The 18737-nt window shown below is 42.9% G+C and overlaps 1 protein-coding gene across 4 annotated transcripts in view; it reads right to left on the reverse strand.

Moving 5' to 3' along the window:
- Nucleotides 1–18737, reverse strand: part of LOC110526419 (transcription factor 12) — a 101810-nt gene that overhangs the window by 67986 nt on the left and 15087 nt on the right. For all 4 annotated transcript variants that reach the window (XM_036980810.1, XM_036980809.1, XM_036980812.1 and 1 more), the window contains exons 4-5: nt 11513–11595; nt 6459–6561 (exon numbers count right to left, since the gene is read on the reverse strand). In XM_036980810.1, the coding sequence (XP_036836705.1) occupies nt 6459–6561; nt 11513–11595 (186 nt within the window). The remainder of the gene's footprint in view (nt 1–6458; nt 6562–11512; nt 11596–18737) is intronic.

An 18737-nucleotide genomic window follows, 5' to 3' on the forward strand; every position in this document is an offset into this window, starting at 1 on the left:
CTACTCAACAGAAAAGGCTTAACAAAAAATGGTAATCACACTGCTGCTAGTCTATTTATATCTTATCATCTGTACTAATTGTTCAAATTGCAACAGACTGTTAAACGTTTCCTCTCCATTCTACAGTAAGATATGAAACTCAGCAGGAAATAAGATCCAAGTCTGGTACTCATATAGTCATCCCAATTAACCAGCATAGGGCTCTCAGGAAATACAACTCAATGAGTCCTTTCATGCTCTCAATGCAGGAGCAGATACAAGTATAGCTATCGTTCACCATAGGTCTGGCAACTCTGAAAAATGAAACAACATTACAGGGCCAGGAGAATTCTCCATGTACCGCTGTTAAATGAACATATTGAAGATATAGAACCACTCATATGTACATAAAGAACACCTTCCAACTATTGAGTTGCACCACCTCCTTTTGCCCTCAGAACAGCCACAATTTGTCGGGGCATGGACTCTACAAAGTGCCGAAGGCTCCAATGTTTCCCACAGTTGTGTCAAGTTGGCTGGATGTCCTTTGGGTGGTGGACCATTCTTGATACACACAGGAAACTGTTGAATGTGAAAAACCAAGCAGAGTTGCAGTTCTTGATACAAACCGGTGCGTCTGGCACATACTACCATACCCTGTTCAAAGGCACTTAAATATTTTGTCTTGCCCATTCACCCTTTGAATGGCACACATACACAATCCATATCTCAATTGTCTCAAGGCTTTAAAATCATTATTTAACCTGTCTCCTCCCCTTCATCTACACTGATTTTAGTGGATTTAACAATTGACATCAATAAGGATTCATAGTGTTAACCGGGATTAATCTGGTCAGTCTATGTCATAGAAAGTGCAGGTGTTCTTAATGTTTTGTACTCTCAGTGTATATACACATATGCAGAGATGTGGACCACAAACTGACCCAGAATGCATGGTGACACTTCAGGGAAATCTCAGGGCTACAGTGCCTTCAGAAAGTATTCATACACCTGGACTTATTCCACATTTTGTTGTGTTACAGCCTGCATTCAAAATGGATTAAATTGATCATTTTTCTTACCCATCTACACACAATGTCCAAAAAACATGTTTTTTGGACATTTTTGCAACTTTATTGAAAATGAAATAAATAAATATCTCATTTACATAAGTATTCAGACCCCTGAGTCAATACTTTGTAGAAGCACCTTTGGCTGCAATTACAGCGTTATGAGTCGTCTTGGGTATGTCTCTATCAGCTTTGAACATCTGGATTTGGGCATTTTCTCCCATTCTTCCTTGCAGATTTTCTCAAGCGCTGTTAAGTTAGATGGGGAATGCGGGGAACAGCAATCTTCAAGTCTTTTCACAGATTATCAAGGTTATTCAAGTCTGGGCTTCAGCTGGGGTACTCAAGTTCTTTCACATTTTGTTCTGAAGCCATTCCAGCGTTGCTCTGGCTGTATGCTTGGGGTCATTGTCCTGTAGGAATGTAAATATTCGCCCCAGTCTAAGGTCATTTGCACTCTGAAGCAGATTCTCATCAAGCAAAAGACCTGAGACTGGGACGGAGATTTGTCTTCCAACAAGACAATGATCCAAAACATAAAGCAAAATCTACAATGGAATGGTTCAAAAATAAACATATCCAGGTGTTAGAATGGCCAAGTCAAAGTCCAGACCTGAATCCAATCGAGAATCTGTGGAAAGAACTGAAAACTGCTGTTCACAAATGCTCTCCATCCAACCTCACTGAGCTCGAGCTGTTTTGCAAGGAGGAATGGGAAAAAATTTCAGTCTCTCGATGTGCAAAACTGATAGAGACATACCCCAAGCGACTTACAGCTGTAATCGCAGCAAAAGGTGGCGCTACAAAGTATTAACTTAAGGGGGCTGAATAATTTTGCACGCCCAATTTTTCAGTTTTTGATTTGTTAAAAAAGTTTGAAATATCCAATAAATGTCGTTCCACTTCATGATTGTGTCCCACTTGTTGTTGATTCTTCACAAAAAAAATACAGTTTTATATCTTTATGTTTGAAGCCTGAAATGTGGCAAAAGGTCGCAAAGTTCAAGGGGGCCGAATACTTTCGCAAGGCACTGTATTTGCCTCCATTCATTGTTCTCTCTATCCTTACCAGTCTCAGGTGGGGACTGCCACCACCATGCTTCAAGTTAGGGATGATGTTAGACGGGTGATGAGCTGTGTGTGGTTTTCTCCAGCCATAGTGCTTTGCATTCAGGCCAAAGAGTAAAATGTTTGTCTCATCAGACCCCTGAATATTTTGCCTTATGATCTCAGAGTCTTTTACATCCCTTATGCAAACTCCAGGTGTTCTGTCATTTTTCTCAGGAGTGGCTTCTGTCTGGCCACTGTCCCATAAAGCCCAGATTGGCGAAGTGCTGTAGAGACTGAGGCAGGTTCTCCCATCTCAGCCAAGAAACTCTGTAGTTCTGTCAGAGTGGTCATTGGGTTCTTGGTCACCTCCCTGACCAAGGTTTGGTCGGGCAGCCAGCTCTAGGCAGTCTGGGTAGTTCCATATTTTGTCAAATTCCCAATGGTGGAGACCACTGTGCTCTTCAAAACTTTCAACACTCTAGAAATTGTTTTATACCCTTCCTTTGATACACTGAGTGCACAACACATTAGGAATACCTGCTCTTTCCATGACATAGACTGACCAGGTGAATCCAGGTGAAAGCTATGATCCCTTATTGATGTCACTTGTTAAATCTACTTCAATCAGTGTACATGAAGGGGAGGAGACAGGTTGCAAAATTATTTTTAAGACTTGAGGAAGGCACTGTAAATGAGAGACCTCAGTAACAAGCCCAGATCTTTCTTCTGATTTAGATTCATATTAAAGCAGAAAGATTTTCCCATCCCAATAATACAATTGAATCTGCTTAATTATGAGACTATATTTCAAGTGATACATATTATATGACCCAAAGCCAAAACAAGTGTGTTTTGCCTTGCCAACTGTTACTGTTTGTGTCTTGAATATCAACAAAAGCCTAAACCAATTTCTCTTTGTGATCATAATCTGTTTGACCAGTAAATACAACACCCGCTGAAGAGGCAGGATTCCCTATCTGCATGCATATTTCTATTTAATCTAAAGCTGGATTAGTGCTTATTAAATATTGCCTCAAACAACTACTCACAGTCTGCGTTATGCAACACCCTCCACTCTTCCCTCAGAGAAACACTAGTATACAGGACACATCCTCAGCCAGGGGAGAGACAGGGCAAGGGGGGCTGGACATAGGCCATAATCATCTTTCACCTTAGAGCTTCTAGAACTTGTTCTAGGATTCCATACATGGAATGTAGAGTGAACAGAAGAATAGGAGGGGAAAGGGAGCAGAGATATACTTGTTTAATACATCTAGATCCTCAGTGGGAGTTATAAATACTAAGAATATTGCATTTGTAACACTGGATGGGATTGAACAAGTCGTTCCATTAAAATACTCACTCCATCCTTTCCCACTTTGTTTGCCGCTTACCATTATTTACTGTTTAATGGATTTTGTCAAGGAGCAGCATTTGCAGACATACAAACATGGAAACACAATGAGCAGCATGTCCGTGTTGCTCACCACCTCGTCATCTACACAGTCAGTGACTGAGTCAGAGGGATCTACATGGCCTTCTGAGTGAGACAGTGAGCTGATACTGCACTACTGTATGTATGGATAGTGTAGCGTGCTGAGGAGAATGTGTCGTCGTGCAGTAAGAGGATTGGAGGGGGGGGGCTGACCGCCTGACCCGCTCTGACACAGGCACTATGCTAGCCCCAAGAGAGGCTGCTGGTGCCATCACAGAGAGCTCACACGACATCCTGCCCTTCTCCTTCTCCTCATCCTAATCCACATTCCTCACCCTCCAACCCACAGGCTTTACTCGTGAGGGACAGACAATAAGGCCATCACATGAGGCAAGAGGGGGTAATTCTGATCATCATCTATTTATGTAGATTCATATCTGATTCCTGAAAGACATTGGGTACTCCTGTTCCCATACATGCAGCTACATACGAATAGTTTCATTGAATTTATATGTACAACACAGTTTACTATTCATTTGTTATTCTACTATTCCCAAACTGTACAAAGACAAAGCCCCAATGAACCGAAGATGACCTCTAGAATGAGCCTCCATTATTCAAGTCATGCAGCATATTCTGCTGGTAACTGTCATTAAAATAGAATGTCAAATAAACAGTCATTGCCAGCCATCTGTTGGGCACTAACAACTGTAACATGTTCATTATCATACACAATAGCTGACCTCAAATAACCCCAAGCTGCTTTCAACATGTCATACTTCCCTTTGGTTGAATGATGGAGTCAGGTCTGAGCCAACCGTCTCCTCTGTTCCATTTACAAACCATGAAATAAAATACAAAGAAAAAAACATGCACACACACAATACAATACAATCAGGACAATGGCTTGCTGGCTTTTCTTCGACTAAGTACGTCTTAGGAGGTAAGATTTCTTATCTAAACTAAAGCTGATTTAGATGTTGTTCAAAAGCATTGCAAATGAGGTTTCCTGGTCATTGTGAGTCAGGTCTGTCGAAGCCAAGGACTGTATGGGTCTGAACACACACAAAGCAGTGAGTAAGGAAGACCATTGTTCCTTTCCACCTGCAGAACTATCAGTAAAGCAAGGCACACTTAAATAATATAAACACTCAAATCAGAACAATGTACATTCTTATACAATACCAAATAGAATACCAAAAATACAGCTCAGTAAATGTGGCAGTGAGTCATTGAACCTATGCTTCCAATCCTTCAAAACATGTTCTCTTCTTTTAAATGTCTTGAGTAACCACATACACTGAGGTATCTAAACAAAGGGTATCCAAACATCATCCAAATATTTGTCGAAGGAAACTGCAGACCATTGAGATTTGGATTAAGATAATCCATTTAGATGACCATGGCTGGGTTGTAAAACTCCAATGGTGAGATCAAACAAAAATGGGTCACGTAGTACTGTACAACCAGAGGGTTCCCTTGGAAATGCTGTGTGTATAGTTGTAATGTATAATTGTATAACGTCCCTGCATGCGTGTTCCACCTCTTTGATTGGTGAGGAATAACCTTTCAGGCTTGATTTAATAAGGTCGCTCCAAACTAGGTAATTCCATGTAAATCCCAGATATTACTGCTGAAATTCAATTGTATTGAAGACCAGGCTCATCTTCCAATCCCAGCCTCTGATAAGCACAAGCAATTTAGGCCCACAATCAGATTGTCTAATGCCCTGACACATCATTGCAGCAGATCATTTCCATATTGTGCCACTTATAAGCATAATTACAGCCAGAGCCGGAGAACAGAGAGGAGCCCACCTACCCAAATGCATCCTGTGATCAATCGCCACAAAGATAACATTTCATTTTCAGTCGTCTCCTGCACCAGCACCCATCCGTAAACTATCCACCTTGCATGGCAACCAGTCTCCAGGGCAATCTTATACAATGAGCCGGGGATTCAGTTGCCCATAAAACTGTCATGTGCTAACACATCACAATGACTCCAGGAGAAAGGCCAGTGTAATATATAGCTTTTAATTGTTAGAATGTATCCATCACATCAGGGGGGAATAAATAACCTTTAGAAATTCTAACCCACCATTTAGGTTTGATAAATCTATAATATGGTTTTATGATGGGGATTTCTTTAACCAGTGATCATCATTCTTATCTGTTCATACTCAACAGTGATTATATACTGGGGTGGCAAAGGACCAGCACAGTAAATTCAATCTCGTAAATCTCCAAAAGCATCCCAATCTGAATGGAGTCACTACTGGCTTCAAAATAAAGGCTTTTATTTGGAAGGGAATTATCATACTGCTGCTGGTAGCAGACAAATGGAGGTGGTGGTGCAACATCAGAGCAGCACAATCAGGCTATGCATGATTTAACAAACCCAAACGCTAAGTCTGCATAAACCATCACAGATCACCTGCCATTCAAGCATCTATTAGAAATCCTAAATGATATCCCACAATGGTGATGGTGGACTGTTTTTGTATGAAATGGTCTCTGGCACATCTGCTTGGTTAACCCCCCTTCCTTAGACACCACCTCCCCTGCCACTGGAAGTTGCCGATGGCTTTTCTAATAGCTAGAAGACAGTCTTTTGTGATGGAAAACTGTACTGATGGCGTGACTTCCACCCTGGGGGAGTGTCAACTTCTGAAGATGGTCACCACAGGAGGAGAGAGGGAGATGGAGAGCAGGAGAGAGAGGGTGAAGTAAGGAGAGAGTGCGAGGAGAGGAGGGGAGAGGAAGTGGAAAAACACCCGACCTAGCGGGGCTGTGGGGGCTGCCACTTCCAGATGCGTGACATGCCTTGTCCACACAGGGCTAAAGGGATTTTTTTTTTAATAAAATGGATCTCTGAGACCTTTTGGCATGTGAGGGGTGAGGTGTTGAGAAGCACCTACTTACCCATTATGCTGGAGTTCATAAAAGGTGTCTGGGACAATCCTTCATGGGACACTAATCGACTGCCACTCATGTGATCACCATAATGAGGGCTGTCTGCCAAACCCTGGGGGGAGAGATCAGAGTATTAAACACATTATTAGGCTGCTTGGCTAATTGAGTGCTATGACAGTACACTAATTACTGAGGAAGGAGAGCACAATTGGTCAACTGTCCCCTGAAACTGTACATTTTTCTCCTTTCCGTCATTAAAAATGACTTTTTAAATCTCTGACTGATTGTAAAAGCAGTAAAAACAGAACCCTGATCAGCCTGTCAACGCATATGCCACATGTTTCAGGATTAGAAAATACAAGGTTAATGATGCACATGTAATTCTGTGGATCTGAAAAGGCAGTGGGCTTTTTGAGAGAAGACATGTTGACATGTTAATTGTACATACATTACATGGATCAGCACATGCATGATGCACAAACAAGCACATTCACATATGGATGAAAACAATTAGGAAAAACCCTTAGTCCAAATGGATACATAACAGCATCAGTGACTTGTGTCAATTCTAAGGCGTAGTTGCAGGGATTCATCTTCCAATGCTCTACAAGAGTCTGTCATGAACCAGTCCAAGAGATTCTAGCAAACCTCTCATAAAACGCAATACCCATTTCCAAGATCAGTTTTAAAATGTTTCCCCCATAAAAACGTTCTAGGTGGTGTATTTGTTTAGCTAAAGACAGCAAGTCTCAAAACGTTGCCAAGCAACATTTACACTAAACGCAACACATGCGGCTTTGTTTTTTTGAATGAAAACAAATCTCACTCACTTACGATAATTAAAAAGCTCTATATACTGTGACAATAATGATTTTAATGTAAAACATTTAATAACAGGGTATTATATTCTATGACGGGGAAAACTGCCGCCCTCCTCCTACCACGGTACCTGCAGCTTAAAAAATGGCCTTTTTCTCCTGCGGTCTTTCATGACAGTTATCAGCTTCAGGAGCTTAGGTCTAAATATCGGTCACAGTATGGTCTTTGAAAACTCAGGGTCCCCTGCAATAAAATATACTCTGTAGCAGTGCTAATCCCAGGCCCTGTGAAAATCCTCCTGCGCTCCAGTCAAATGCGTCCCTCCAAACTACATTAACTCCCACCGGAGGGACCGAGCAGCACTGGACGAGAATTTCTATAGAGCTTTTTTCCCCCAACTCGTACCCTCTGCATTCAACATACAGTAAAAAAAAGTAAATCTTGTTATCCATCTTTTTTGTGAGCAGACGGTGATGGAGTAATTTCAAAGGCAGTGGAGTGTTGTGCTGTGTCGAGGGAATCCACAGAGATTCCCCATTGTGTTCCTGCCAGGCCGCGCTCCCCGTTAATCACGCCATGAACGGACTCACTAATAACACCACCCCTGTGAGAGGCTCCGAAGCACACACACACACACACACACACACACACACACACACACACACACACAAATACACACACACACACAAATACACACAGGCAGGCAACAACAACCCATACAAACCTCTCCTGTACTACAAATCAAATCCCCCAGGTGTGTTTCCACTGACATTTAACCAAATAAAACAAAGAGTAGTAAGTAATGAACGACTTAATCTGGACATCTCAGTCCTTTCCTCCTGGTCTTTTCTTCCCTGGTGGAGACAGCTGCCACAGAGCTGGAAAAGGCCAGCGAGGAGGGGCAGGTAGGGAGGACCAGAGAGAAGAAAGGCAGAGGGGATAATGGTCAGGGTGAGATCACACTACCCAGCCCACCCTGTGTCTGCTCCCCTGCGACCATTAGATCATCAATCACAGAACCCTCATCATTTACAAACACTGCTCGGCTACGTCGGCCCAGACACTAACACATGCTGTCACTGCGACCAACGGGCCAGTTACCGCCGGCTACATAACTGTCAAATCACTACTTAAGCATGCAGGCCACAGCTCCTGCCTTGCCCCTACTCCTTGCCACAGAGTTTAAAAAGTCATATCCTAGATGGAGTGTGGCGTCCCAGGTGAATGTGTGGCTGCGCCGTGGTGGCTTGGGGAGGCATGATACGGGCGTGATGGACGTGTGCGGGGTGAGTGTCGCGGCAGGGCTGGGGCATGCGGGCTGCGGGGCCTCCTGCATTGGCGGTGGGCACAGCTCCGGCTGTCAGGCGGCTGGCCTGCAGCCACAACTTCCCATGATACGTTGGCTGGCTGGAAGCCAAGGTCAGCACGGAGGGCTGTAGTCTGTTCACAGTCCACTAATCATACACTGCTATCTTGAAGCACCCAAGCAGGTCCCACTCGGACAGACACACTAAACTGAACTCTTTGAATAACAGAAACCCGCTTTTCCGAAAAGCGTTTCTTCTGAGAAACCTTGCTTAGTATGAGTTGCTGAACACAATTTATGAAACATTACAGTGAGAATTATGGAAATACGATTTTTGAGACAAAAGCTGAACTGTAGATAAGTGCTTGTCTACTGTTTAATGGATTTAAAGGGTTCTGTTCCTAGACTCCTCCCTGTCTTCAGGCTGGGCCAAACACACTGCTTGTCAGAGGAGGGGGGAGCTGGTGCATCGAAGTCAGGCGCAGGAGAGCAGAGATGAGTGGACAAAGCACTTTACTCAGGCAATTATTAAAACAGGATGCAACCGCGTCACAAAAACAAATGCCCAAAGAACAAGTGAGGCAGCAGAAAGTACACACAACCAAGTACAAAGTACCGGCTGCCACAAAGCACTGGTACAAAAAACAAAACCCGGCATTCACCAGCCGGAAGCGTACCAACCTGACAATAAACAATTTCACACACAGACATGGGGGGAACAGAGGGTTATATACACGACAAGTAATGAGGGAATGAAAACCAGGACAAAACAAATGGAAAATGAAAGGTGGATCGACGATGACTAGAAGACCGGTGAGGTCGACCGCCGAACGCCGCCCGAACAAGGAGAGGAACCGACTTCGGCAGAAGTCATGACACTGCTTGACCTAATACTCCCTGTCTTTCCAAATCAAATCTCAGATGAAGATCTAAACCACATCTCAAAATCAGAGGATGTCCTTCCTCTTATTTGGGAATAAGCACCATTGTGCTATAAATACCACTGGATAAGAACCAAGTAGTACTCAACACCTAGAGAGTATCTATGCATGTGTGCTGCTGCAGGCTATTTATCTGTGCACTCAGCACATTGCTAGTGAACATTGTAACTGCATTTTAGGTACACTGCTTCAACGTGAATATGGCGCAGGAGTGTGGGGGAGCAGAGGCACAAAGACATAGTCTGCACAGCCATGGTCTGTACGGACAGACAGAGTGATGAATGGACAGATGTACTGGTGCAGGCAGAGATCAAATGTGCCTGGGGATTAAAGAGATTGTCTCCATTCTCTTTGGTCAAAGTCATCCGGATGAACCTTTGACAGGCTGGACACCAGGCAGTGTATAGTTGCCTTTCACCATCAATTTGGTGTCCATACTCACTCTCAATTATGTCTACAAAATCTCCCAAATAGCATGCGCTGCCAATAACAAAAGAAATGGTTTGGTATAAGGTGTAAATTAAGAGAACCCTGCAATTTGCTGTACAGAGAAACTAGAAGAAATACCATCCCTATTAGGAGAATGGTTATTTCAGAGCAAGTCTTCTTCTCTGGCCTACATGAGTAATCACGTTGATAAAACACCTGTAAAACCTGGACAAACAACCCCATCTCTCTGGCTCTCTGGTATTTGTGTGTGCATCCGTGCGTATCTGTGTGAAGGTATGTGTGAAGGAATGTGTGAATGTATGTGGAAGTGTGTGTGTGTGTGTGTGTGTGTGTGTGTGTGTGTGTGTGTGTGTGTGTGTGTGTGTGTGTGTGTGTGTGTGTGTGTGTGTGTGTGTGTGTGTGTTTCCATGTTTGTGTGCACATGTGCAGTATATAGGCACAAACAGCTGTCTGCTTACTGATGCCCGTCCCTTGCAATGTCAGAAACGCTGATTTATATGCACCTAAAGCAAAGATATCTCAAACGTCTCCATCTTATAATTCGGATCAGGCAGCCGATGGAACCATAGCCTGTAGAGGTTCATTCGGGAAGGGCATTGGAAAATAAACAAGGTAATGTGGCCCGAGCAGACCTGACATTTAACTGATTTCTGATGGAAAGTGACAGGAGATTGACGTTAAATGAAATTCATACAGGGCACCCAGAACCACCATGGTGTAGGAGACAAACAACAAATAAAGAGACACAGAATAGATATTCACACTTTGAACAGAAATGCCATACGAACCAGTTGTGGTATGATTTCATGTCACGCATCATTCTATTTTTATCTCTTTGCATGATGCATGACAAATTCAACGCAACTGATCATGTATCAGAAATAACATTTGAATTACGGCCAAAATAATCATATGAGTCTGGAAATCCTAATGGAAAGAATTAATTAATCACTCGTTGCGGGTACTGAAATAATTTCTAAGGAATATTCATAACCTAATATAAACATTAGTCACAGTTATAATTTCAATCAACCAAAACGAACAATATTTCCATTGATGTCCACTACCATAAATATAGTTTGCACCTTAAATCCTAATATTGGCACAGATCTACAAATGGTGGAGTAATTTTCCCCAATTCAGAAATTCCACAATGTAGCCATAATGTCCCAAAGCACACAACATTAATCAGCTTCCCCTGACAAATGCTTAATATATCAGATTAGCGCAAATAATCCAATGCAAATGACAACATATTTAAACCTATCACTTAAGAGGATATTGGTGCCATGCAATTAGGTCATACTGGAAAAGAAAATTATGCCAATTACAGGTCACACAACATGACTGGTGCTCTCTCCCTCCCTGCCTCTGCAGTGAGCTGTGAATGTAACACGTTGATGTACTGAGTGTTAAATGATGTGGTGCAGAAAGGCCAGGCAGAGGGAGAGAGAGAAGTGAGGTGAGAGAGACAGAGGAGTGAGGTGAGGGAGACAGAGGAGTGAGGTGAGGGAGCGCACGGAGAGTGAGTGGGCCGGTATTCTTACCCTGGAGGACTCGTAGGAGGGACTGGACGACTGGCCACCTGGGGCCCAGGAGGACGATGCCTGGCTCGGCCTCTCATCCATACCTGTCAGAAGAAGAGATGCACAACTCCATCAGCACAGTGTCCTCAGACTCCTTACCAACACACACACACACACACACACACACACACACACACACACACACACACACACACACACACACACAAACAGACTCTCTCTAATCTCACACTCACACACAAGAACACACACAGACATTTAACAGTTAGACAGAGCTGGAGTGACAGGTTACACATATAAACAAACACAGAAAGAGAGGGGCCATACAACACAGGACAGGAACCAGTGTACCCCTAGAGGAACTGAATTAGACACTATTCAAAATGTGATATAACAAATGAATTGCAAAGTTGCATTGCTATCCAAAAGTGATTGTTTTTAACATTTCTTTATGGCCTCTCCTGAATCAAAAGGCGAAGGCTGCAGTTAATCAAACAGGGCAGAGATATTTCACACGTCTAATGTCTCATAGCAACGGCCTCTCAGTTCTCCAGGGGCCTGGTTTAACAAAAGACATAACAGTGCATCTACAGTCATGTCTGTCCCTGGGCGAGCGAGCATGCTGCCATTCTCTTGGCAGGAGGACAGGCGACAGAGCAGAGTAGAAGAACGTGACTAATCTGTTATACCTCTATTCAAAGGCTGTGCTGCCTTACGAGTGCCAGGCACATTTTCACGGCGTCATTTATTTTGGTTTACATAAATCACGGACAAAAAAATGTGCACTCCTTAGCATGTGTGCATGCTCAAAATGTGCTTCAGAGCACTAGAGCTGGTTGATTTGGCAGTGATGTATAGTCCAGCCCTGTCAAAACAGCTGAGAACTGAAACATCCTAAAACTCATTTTAAAAAACTCCATGTTTCCAAAGACAGCAAAATAAAATAATAGATAAACAAATAAATCAATAAAGTTGACACAATTGCATGAATTCAACATCTGCTATGTGATGAACAAATATAATATCTGACCTTTGAAATTACATTTATGGGGCCTGATCAGTAAAGAGATACGATTCTGAGATTCTTCACGCTGTTTGAGCCAATATTGTTTTGTAGGTAACAGCATTCCACTCCCGGCCCCATGTAAGCTACATAATTGCAGGAGGGGGAGTAACGTCAACATTTTGCAAGTTATTGATTGTTCCCTTTGTCATTTCACCCTGCTTCAGAAAACTGCAATACCATTCATTTGATTTCGCCCTCAAATATAACAGATCAGATTTCAAGGAATTGTATATACAATGAATCAAATATAGCTATTGCAGGGAGTAAACAAACCTTTAAACCATAACACAGACTCTCAGAGGGCCTGTAATCCACTTTAATTTGTTTAAAATGTCTAAATGTTAGTGACAAAAAAACACAAGTCTTTGGTTGCCTGAACCATGCCACTTGACCGCATGGCTGGGCACACACTAAACACCAGCTATCTGGGCACACACTAAACACCAGCTATCTGGGCACACACTAAACACCAGCTATCTGGGCACACACTAAACACCAGCTATCGGGGCACACACTAAACACCAGCTATCTGGGCACACACTAAACACCAGCTATCTGGGCACACACTAAACACCAGCTATCTGGGCACACACTAAACACCAGCTATCTGGGCACACACTAAACACCAGCTATCTGGGCACACACTAGACACCAGCTATCTGGGCACACACTAAACACCAGCTATCTGGGCACACACTAAACACCAGCTATCTGGGCACACACTAAACACCAGCTATCTGGGCACACACTAAACACCAGCTATCGGGGCACACACTAAACACCAGCTATCTGGGCACACACTAAACACCAGCTATCTGGGCACACACTAAACACCAGCTATATGGGCACACACTAAACACCAGCTATCTGGGCACACACTAAACACCAGCTATCTGGGCACACACTAAACACCAGCTATCTGGGCACACACTAAACACCAGCTATCTGGGCACACACTAAACACCAGCTATCTGGGCACACACTAAACACCAGCTATCTGGGCACACACTAAACACCAGCTATCTGTGCACACACTAAACACCAGCTATCTGGGCACACACTAAACACCAGCTATCTGGGCACACACTAAACACCAGCTATCTGGGCACACACTAAACACCAGCTATCTGGGCACACACTAAACACCAGCTATCTGGGCACACACTAAACACCAGCTATCTGGGCACACACTAAACACCAGCTATCTGGGCACACACTAAACACCAGCTAGCTGGGCACACACTAAACACCAGCTATCTGGGCACACACTAAACACCAGCTATCTGGGCACACACTAAACACCAGCTAGCTGGGCACACACTAAACACCAGCTAGCTGGGCACACACTAAACACCAGCTAGCTGGGCACACACTAAACACCAGCTAGCTGGGCACACACTAAACACCAGCTATCTGGGCACACACTAAACACCATCTAGCTGGGCACACACTAAACACCAGCTAGCTGGGCACACACTAAACACCAGCTAGCTGGGCACACACTAAACACCAGCTAACTGGGCACACACTAAACACCAGCTAGCTGGGCACACACTAGACACCAGCTAGCTGGGCACACACTAAACACCAGCTATCTGGGCACACACTAAACACAAGCTATCTGGGCACACACTAAACACCAGCTATCTGCATTTGCATGAGTAGAACAAACAGGCCCTTTAGCGAGGGGAGAAGTAGACTTTTCCACAGTGAAAAAGAGCTAGGCCAACATCACACAATCACGATGTGCGGGCTAGACCCCGTGCCAAAGACAATGTAGAGGCCAGCCAATGTGAGGCTGGCAGAACTGCACAGAATGCAGCAGTCAACTCAACTCAACTCATGGCACCTTCATTGGCATACTCTAGCAATATACAGTAATACACTTTTTAAAAGTGAAACAATATGTTAACACTACACATAATAATATAACATTCTAAAAGGGGGAAACGCTGTACTCCACACTAGCTGTAGCACTTGGCTCTGACTGTAGTGCAACCCTGCTTGGCTCTTTAGGGCACTAGTTGTCACCAGCTCCAGTCTCTAGACTCTGTCCTGACTGCCAGCTCCTGCCTGGGGCTCCAGGGTCCTCTCTCTACACACGACTACAGATATAGCTACACCAGCCAGGGACAACACAATATCACTATGCTTCACACTGATTGAGACAAACACAGAGCGGTAGAGTTGTCTTCAAATGAGGAGATAATGCTAAAATAGTCATCTACGGAATAGCAACGGAATGACACGTTTTGTTAAGCATTCTCTACAAATATAAATGTGTGAACGTGCTGGTTATATTATGAATATAAACACCAGTGGTATTTTCACAGATGTCGTTTTTGATTCTTCTGTGCTAAGCCGTTTCTTCAGGAGTATTTTTGTTCTCTAGCGAAACACTCAATCGAATCTGATGAAGGTAAATATGGCTACTATTGATAGGTGAAATGTTAGGGAAAAGGACATGGGTTTTTATATCTACAGCACAGGGAAGTCCTTCTCTGAGGAGTAATGAGGTTTTTTGTCTTATATTTCTAATGTGGAATGCATTACTAATATCTCTGGAAGAAATATCTAAATGCACATCTGTGATGTCAATTCTAAGCTAACAGACAACAAGGCTTGAAAGAAAGTGGCCCAGGGACTCAGATCGGTTCCATTTGGCTTGGAAGGAAGGAACCGTCTCTCTGTGGTTTCTACTGTTATGAGTCAGCCGCTCCATTTAACCACCCACCAAATCACTGACAACCAACGTCATGAGACACTGCTACAGTAGCTGAGGTCACACACACACCAAAAGTTAAGCAGATAAAAGACAGAGGCATACTATTACTGTAGCCTGACAAATGTATTATAAGATCAATTCCACGTGTCTGTATTTCATCCAGGTCTCATCTGCTCTTAATACAGTCCATATTCACCTACCATTCATCACTTTCATCACGTTTGAGGTGTAACAGGTTTTATGGAATAGGGCGCCCATGTCCTGCTGCTGGGAACAGAGAGGCTTCAGAGGTTCAGAGGTATGGCACGCAGACCTGTGAGCCCCATCTGTGGCAGCTCTGCTCTGCTCTGGAACAAACTCCATCATATATCCACTCCACTCCGCAACCCAGCACACTGGTCACACACTTAACATGGAATCATACTGCACTGCATTGACAGCCACATTGTCAGCTGTGCATGTGTGTGTGGCAAAGACCCTCTTCTAATTATTTCAGAACCCTAGTTCTCAATTATAGAATTGAACAGGAAATAGACAAAGACATTATGCAGATATGAATGCTTCAGTTTGACTAGTGGGATTTTGCTCTCTGGCGTGCCCCCACTGCATAAACCTATGCCAAAGAATGTTAATTTACATGCAGTGTCTGTCGAGTAGAGGACTTAAATATGGATTTAACTTGGCACGGGCACTGCTCTGTGTGCAAATCTTTGTCTATCCTGTTTTCAAGTCTGGCAGTCATTAGATATCCTCCTTTAACTTTTCTTCTGTTTAGTATTTAGGAAGAAATCAAAGCAATTCTTTGTTCATTGATTAAAATAACATTTGAAGGGCACTCTGGATATAGGAGACTAACTCCTAAGAGAGGTCTTAGGTTGGCATACTTTTATGAAGCCCTTAGCAATAAAACAAAATAAAAATAACTGATCACAGTCAGTCACAGTCCTTCTTGTGATGTGCATTTCAAAATGCAGCCTGACACACAACCTGGTACTCATTTGCCTATAGTCTCTGTAGTCTCTGTAGTCTTTGTAGTTGTTGTAGTCTCTGTAGTCTTTGTAGTTGTTGTAGTCTCTGTATTCTTTGTAGTCTCTGTAGTCTTTGTAGTTGTTGTAGTCTCTGTATTCTTTGTAGTCTCTGTAGTCTTTGACGTCTCTGTAGTCTTTGTAGTCGTTGTTGTCTTTGTAGTCTTATTTGTTGTAGTCATTGTAGTCTCTGTAGTCTCCGTAGTATTTGTAGTCGTTGTAGTCTCTGCGATGCAGCCTAGGAACAAAGTCAGATCCAGAACCTTCTTTTCTTTTCAGAATAGTCTAATAAAAACATCCTGTACCAGCTTTTAACATCAACAAAACAAGTTAAACTAAAAGCATTTCTAGGGTCTATAATCTTTTCGGTTTATAAAAATAAAGACGTTTTCTGCTAATATCCTTTCAGAGGTTACCGTTTCTTCAGAGGAAAACAATCTCCCAAAAATAAGGACAGGAAATGTCTTGCTGATCTACATGTATGCCTAGACCTAGCTGATCAATTCCTCAATGCATATCAACACCTCTATCTGCACTATTTAAAGAAATCAGTGGCAAATATATTTACGGTTACACAGGAGCTCGGAAGAGAAGCTTAGGAGCATCGTTAAAATCACACCCTTTCTCACAACATCCTAGGCACTGAATTCTTTTTTTTTAAGTGAGATTGTCACAACAGTAAAAATGTCAAACAACAATTGAACGCTAGTAGCTAACATTCCTACATTTCATCTGCTATCTTACTACATAAATGCTACATAACTGTATGGAAACTCAACATCTTGAAAAACAAAATGTATACATCAAAGAAATTACAACATTGTTTATTTACAGATTTATGGATAGAGACTGAATACAGACAAACGACTCATTGTAACTCTGCTTGAGCTAGTAAGAACATTTAATCCAAATAAGCCACACTAAACATTGGAACTGTGTCAAAGTGCAAAATACAAATAAAATCTACAGCATAATTTAAATGAGGTAGCCTGAACAGCAAATGTTTAGCCTTATGAGTAACCTCACATGCAACCACATATTCCACAGTCACTGAGCAGTGCTATTATGTTCTGAGTACTCTGTTCGAGTGAACAGAGGTGTTCAGTGTGGGGAACCGGAGCTTACATCACTGCCAACTGACTGTCAGGAACAAACACGTAATATCCTCCACGTCTCAAATCAAACACGTGAACACAACTTTGAATTGGAGGGCAAATATTTATCTTGGCAATGTCTGCTCTCCTCTGTAGTTTAACTGTTGAGCAGGTGTCCACATCCCCTCAGACATACAGTCAAAAGGGCCCCGCACCGAGTGTTCAAACGGACCCTGTTTTCTGGCAAATACCACTGAAAAAAGAAATGCATTTGTTACTTCACACAACTGTGAACGACCACTGCAAAAAACAACAAGCACACCAGACGCGACATCACAAAGCGATGTCCAAGTCATTCGGCAGAACTGAGAACACAGTTTTTCTTTGCCAAATTGCTAGGAAACCAAACATTCAGACCAAGCGGGCATCGCTTGTGGAATCACTGCGGGCTGCAATCAATATGGACCTACAGGGAAGCAACATCGTAAATGATGGCAAACAGTTGTGGCTGCCGATGCATTACCATGTCTTTACCAGTTGTGCTCTGCCTCCTCAAGAGAGGAAATACGTCCTTTAAATAGTCTAGGAGTGAAACATCAATACAGAAAGAAAACGTACACAAGCTAGCCATACTTCACCTTACATGACTGAATCTACAGTGGGGTTAAAATAATAAACTAAACATTCTCAGAATCTTAAATAATGATCACTACGCTCAACTGACATTTGTCAAAAAGCAATGAAGGCATCAGGTATAGTAATGGATTTTTGATTAATTGTTCAAATAAGTAAACAATACGGTGATTATTTCATGGTAGTGACCATTATAAAAATCGGACAAAAAAAGTCACCCCCTCACAATTAATATTTCTAATAGACTACCACTACTACAACTGCCTAGGCTCACCAGCCTGTTAATTGAATTAAGTCTAATTTGTGCAATGTAAAACTTTCCCATACACATGTAGCAATGAGAGGTTTGTCAGAGCTAGTGCAGTAGTGTCTTCATTAGACAGACTCTCTCTCTGCACTGAGATCCAGTCATCCACAAAGCGCTGTCACAGACAGAGGCCTTGACAAGCAAATGACAAGACGCTTCTCCTTCGGGATCCCCTCCAACTCCAAGCAAACAGTTGTGAGGCAGGCAGCAGGCAGGTTAATAAGACATGCTGTAGCGATAGATAGATATACATTTTAATTCGTCACGGTATCTTTAATGAAACGCATCAAACAAGAGTGCCTGCAACCGAACAACCAAGTCTGCCACGGTGCACAGCTTGAGCTGATTTGACTGTATGCAAAGAAGGGAGCTATTTTC

The sequence above is a fragment of the Oncorhynchus mykiss genome, chromosome 6 (genome assembly GCF_013265735.2).
Source record: "Oncorhynchus mykiss isolate Arlee chromosome 6, USDA_OmykA_1.1, whole genome shotgun sequence".
In the NCBI taxonomy this organism is placed as follows: Eukaryota; Metazoa; Chordata; class Actinopteri; order Salmoniformes; family Salmonidae; genus Oncorhynchus; species Oncorhynchus mykiss.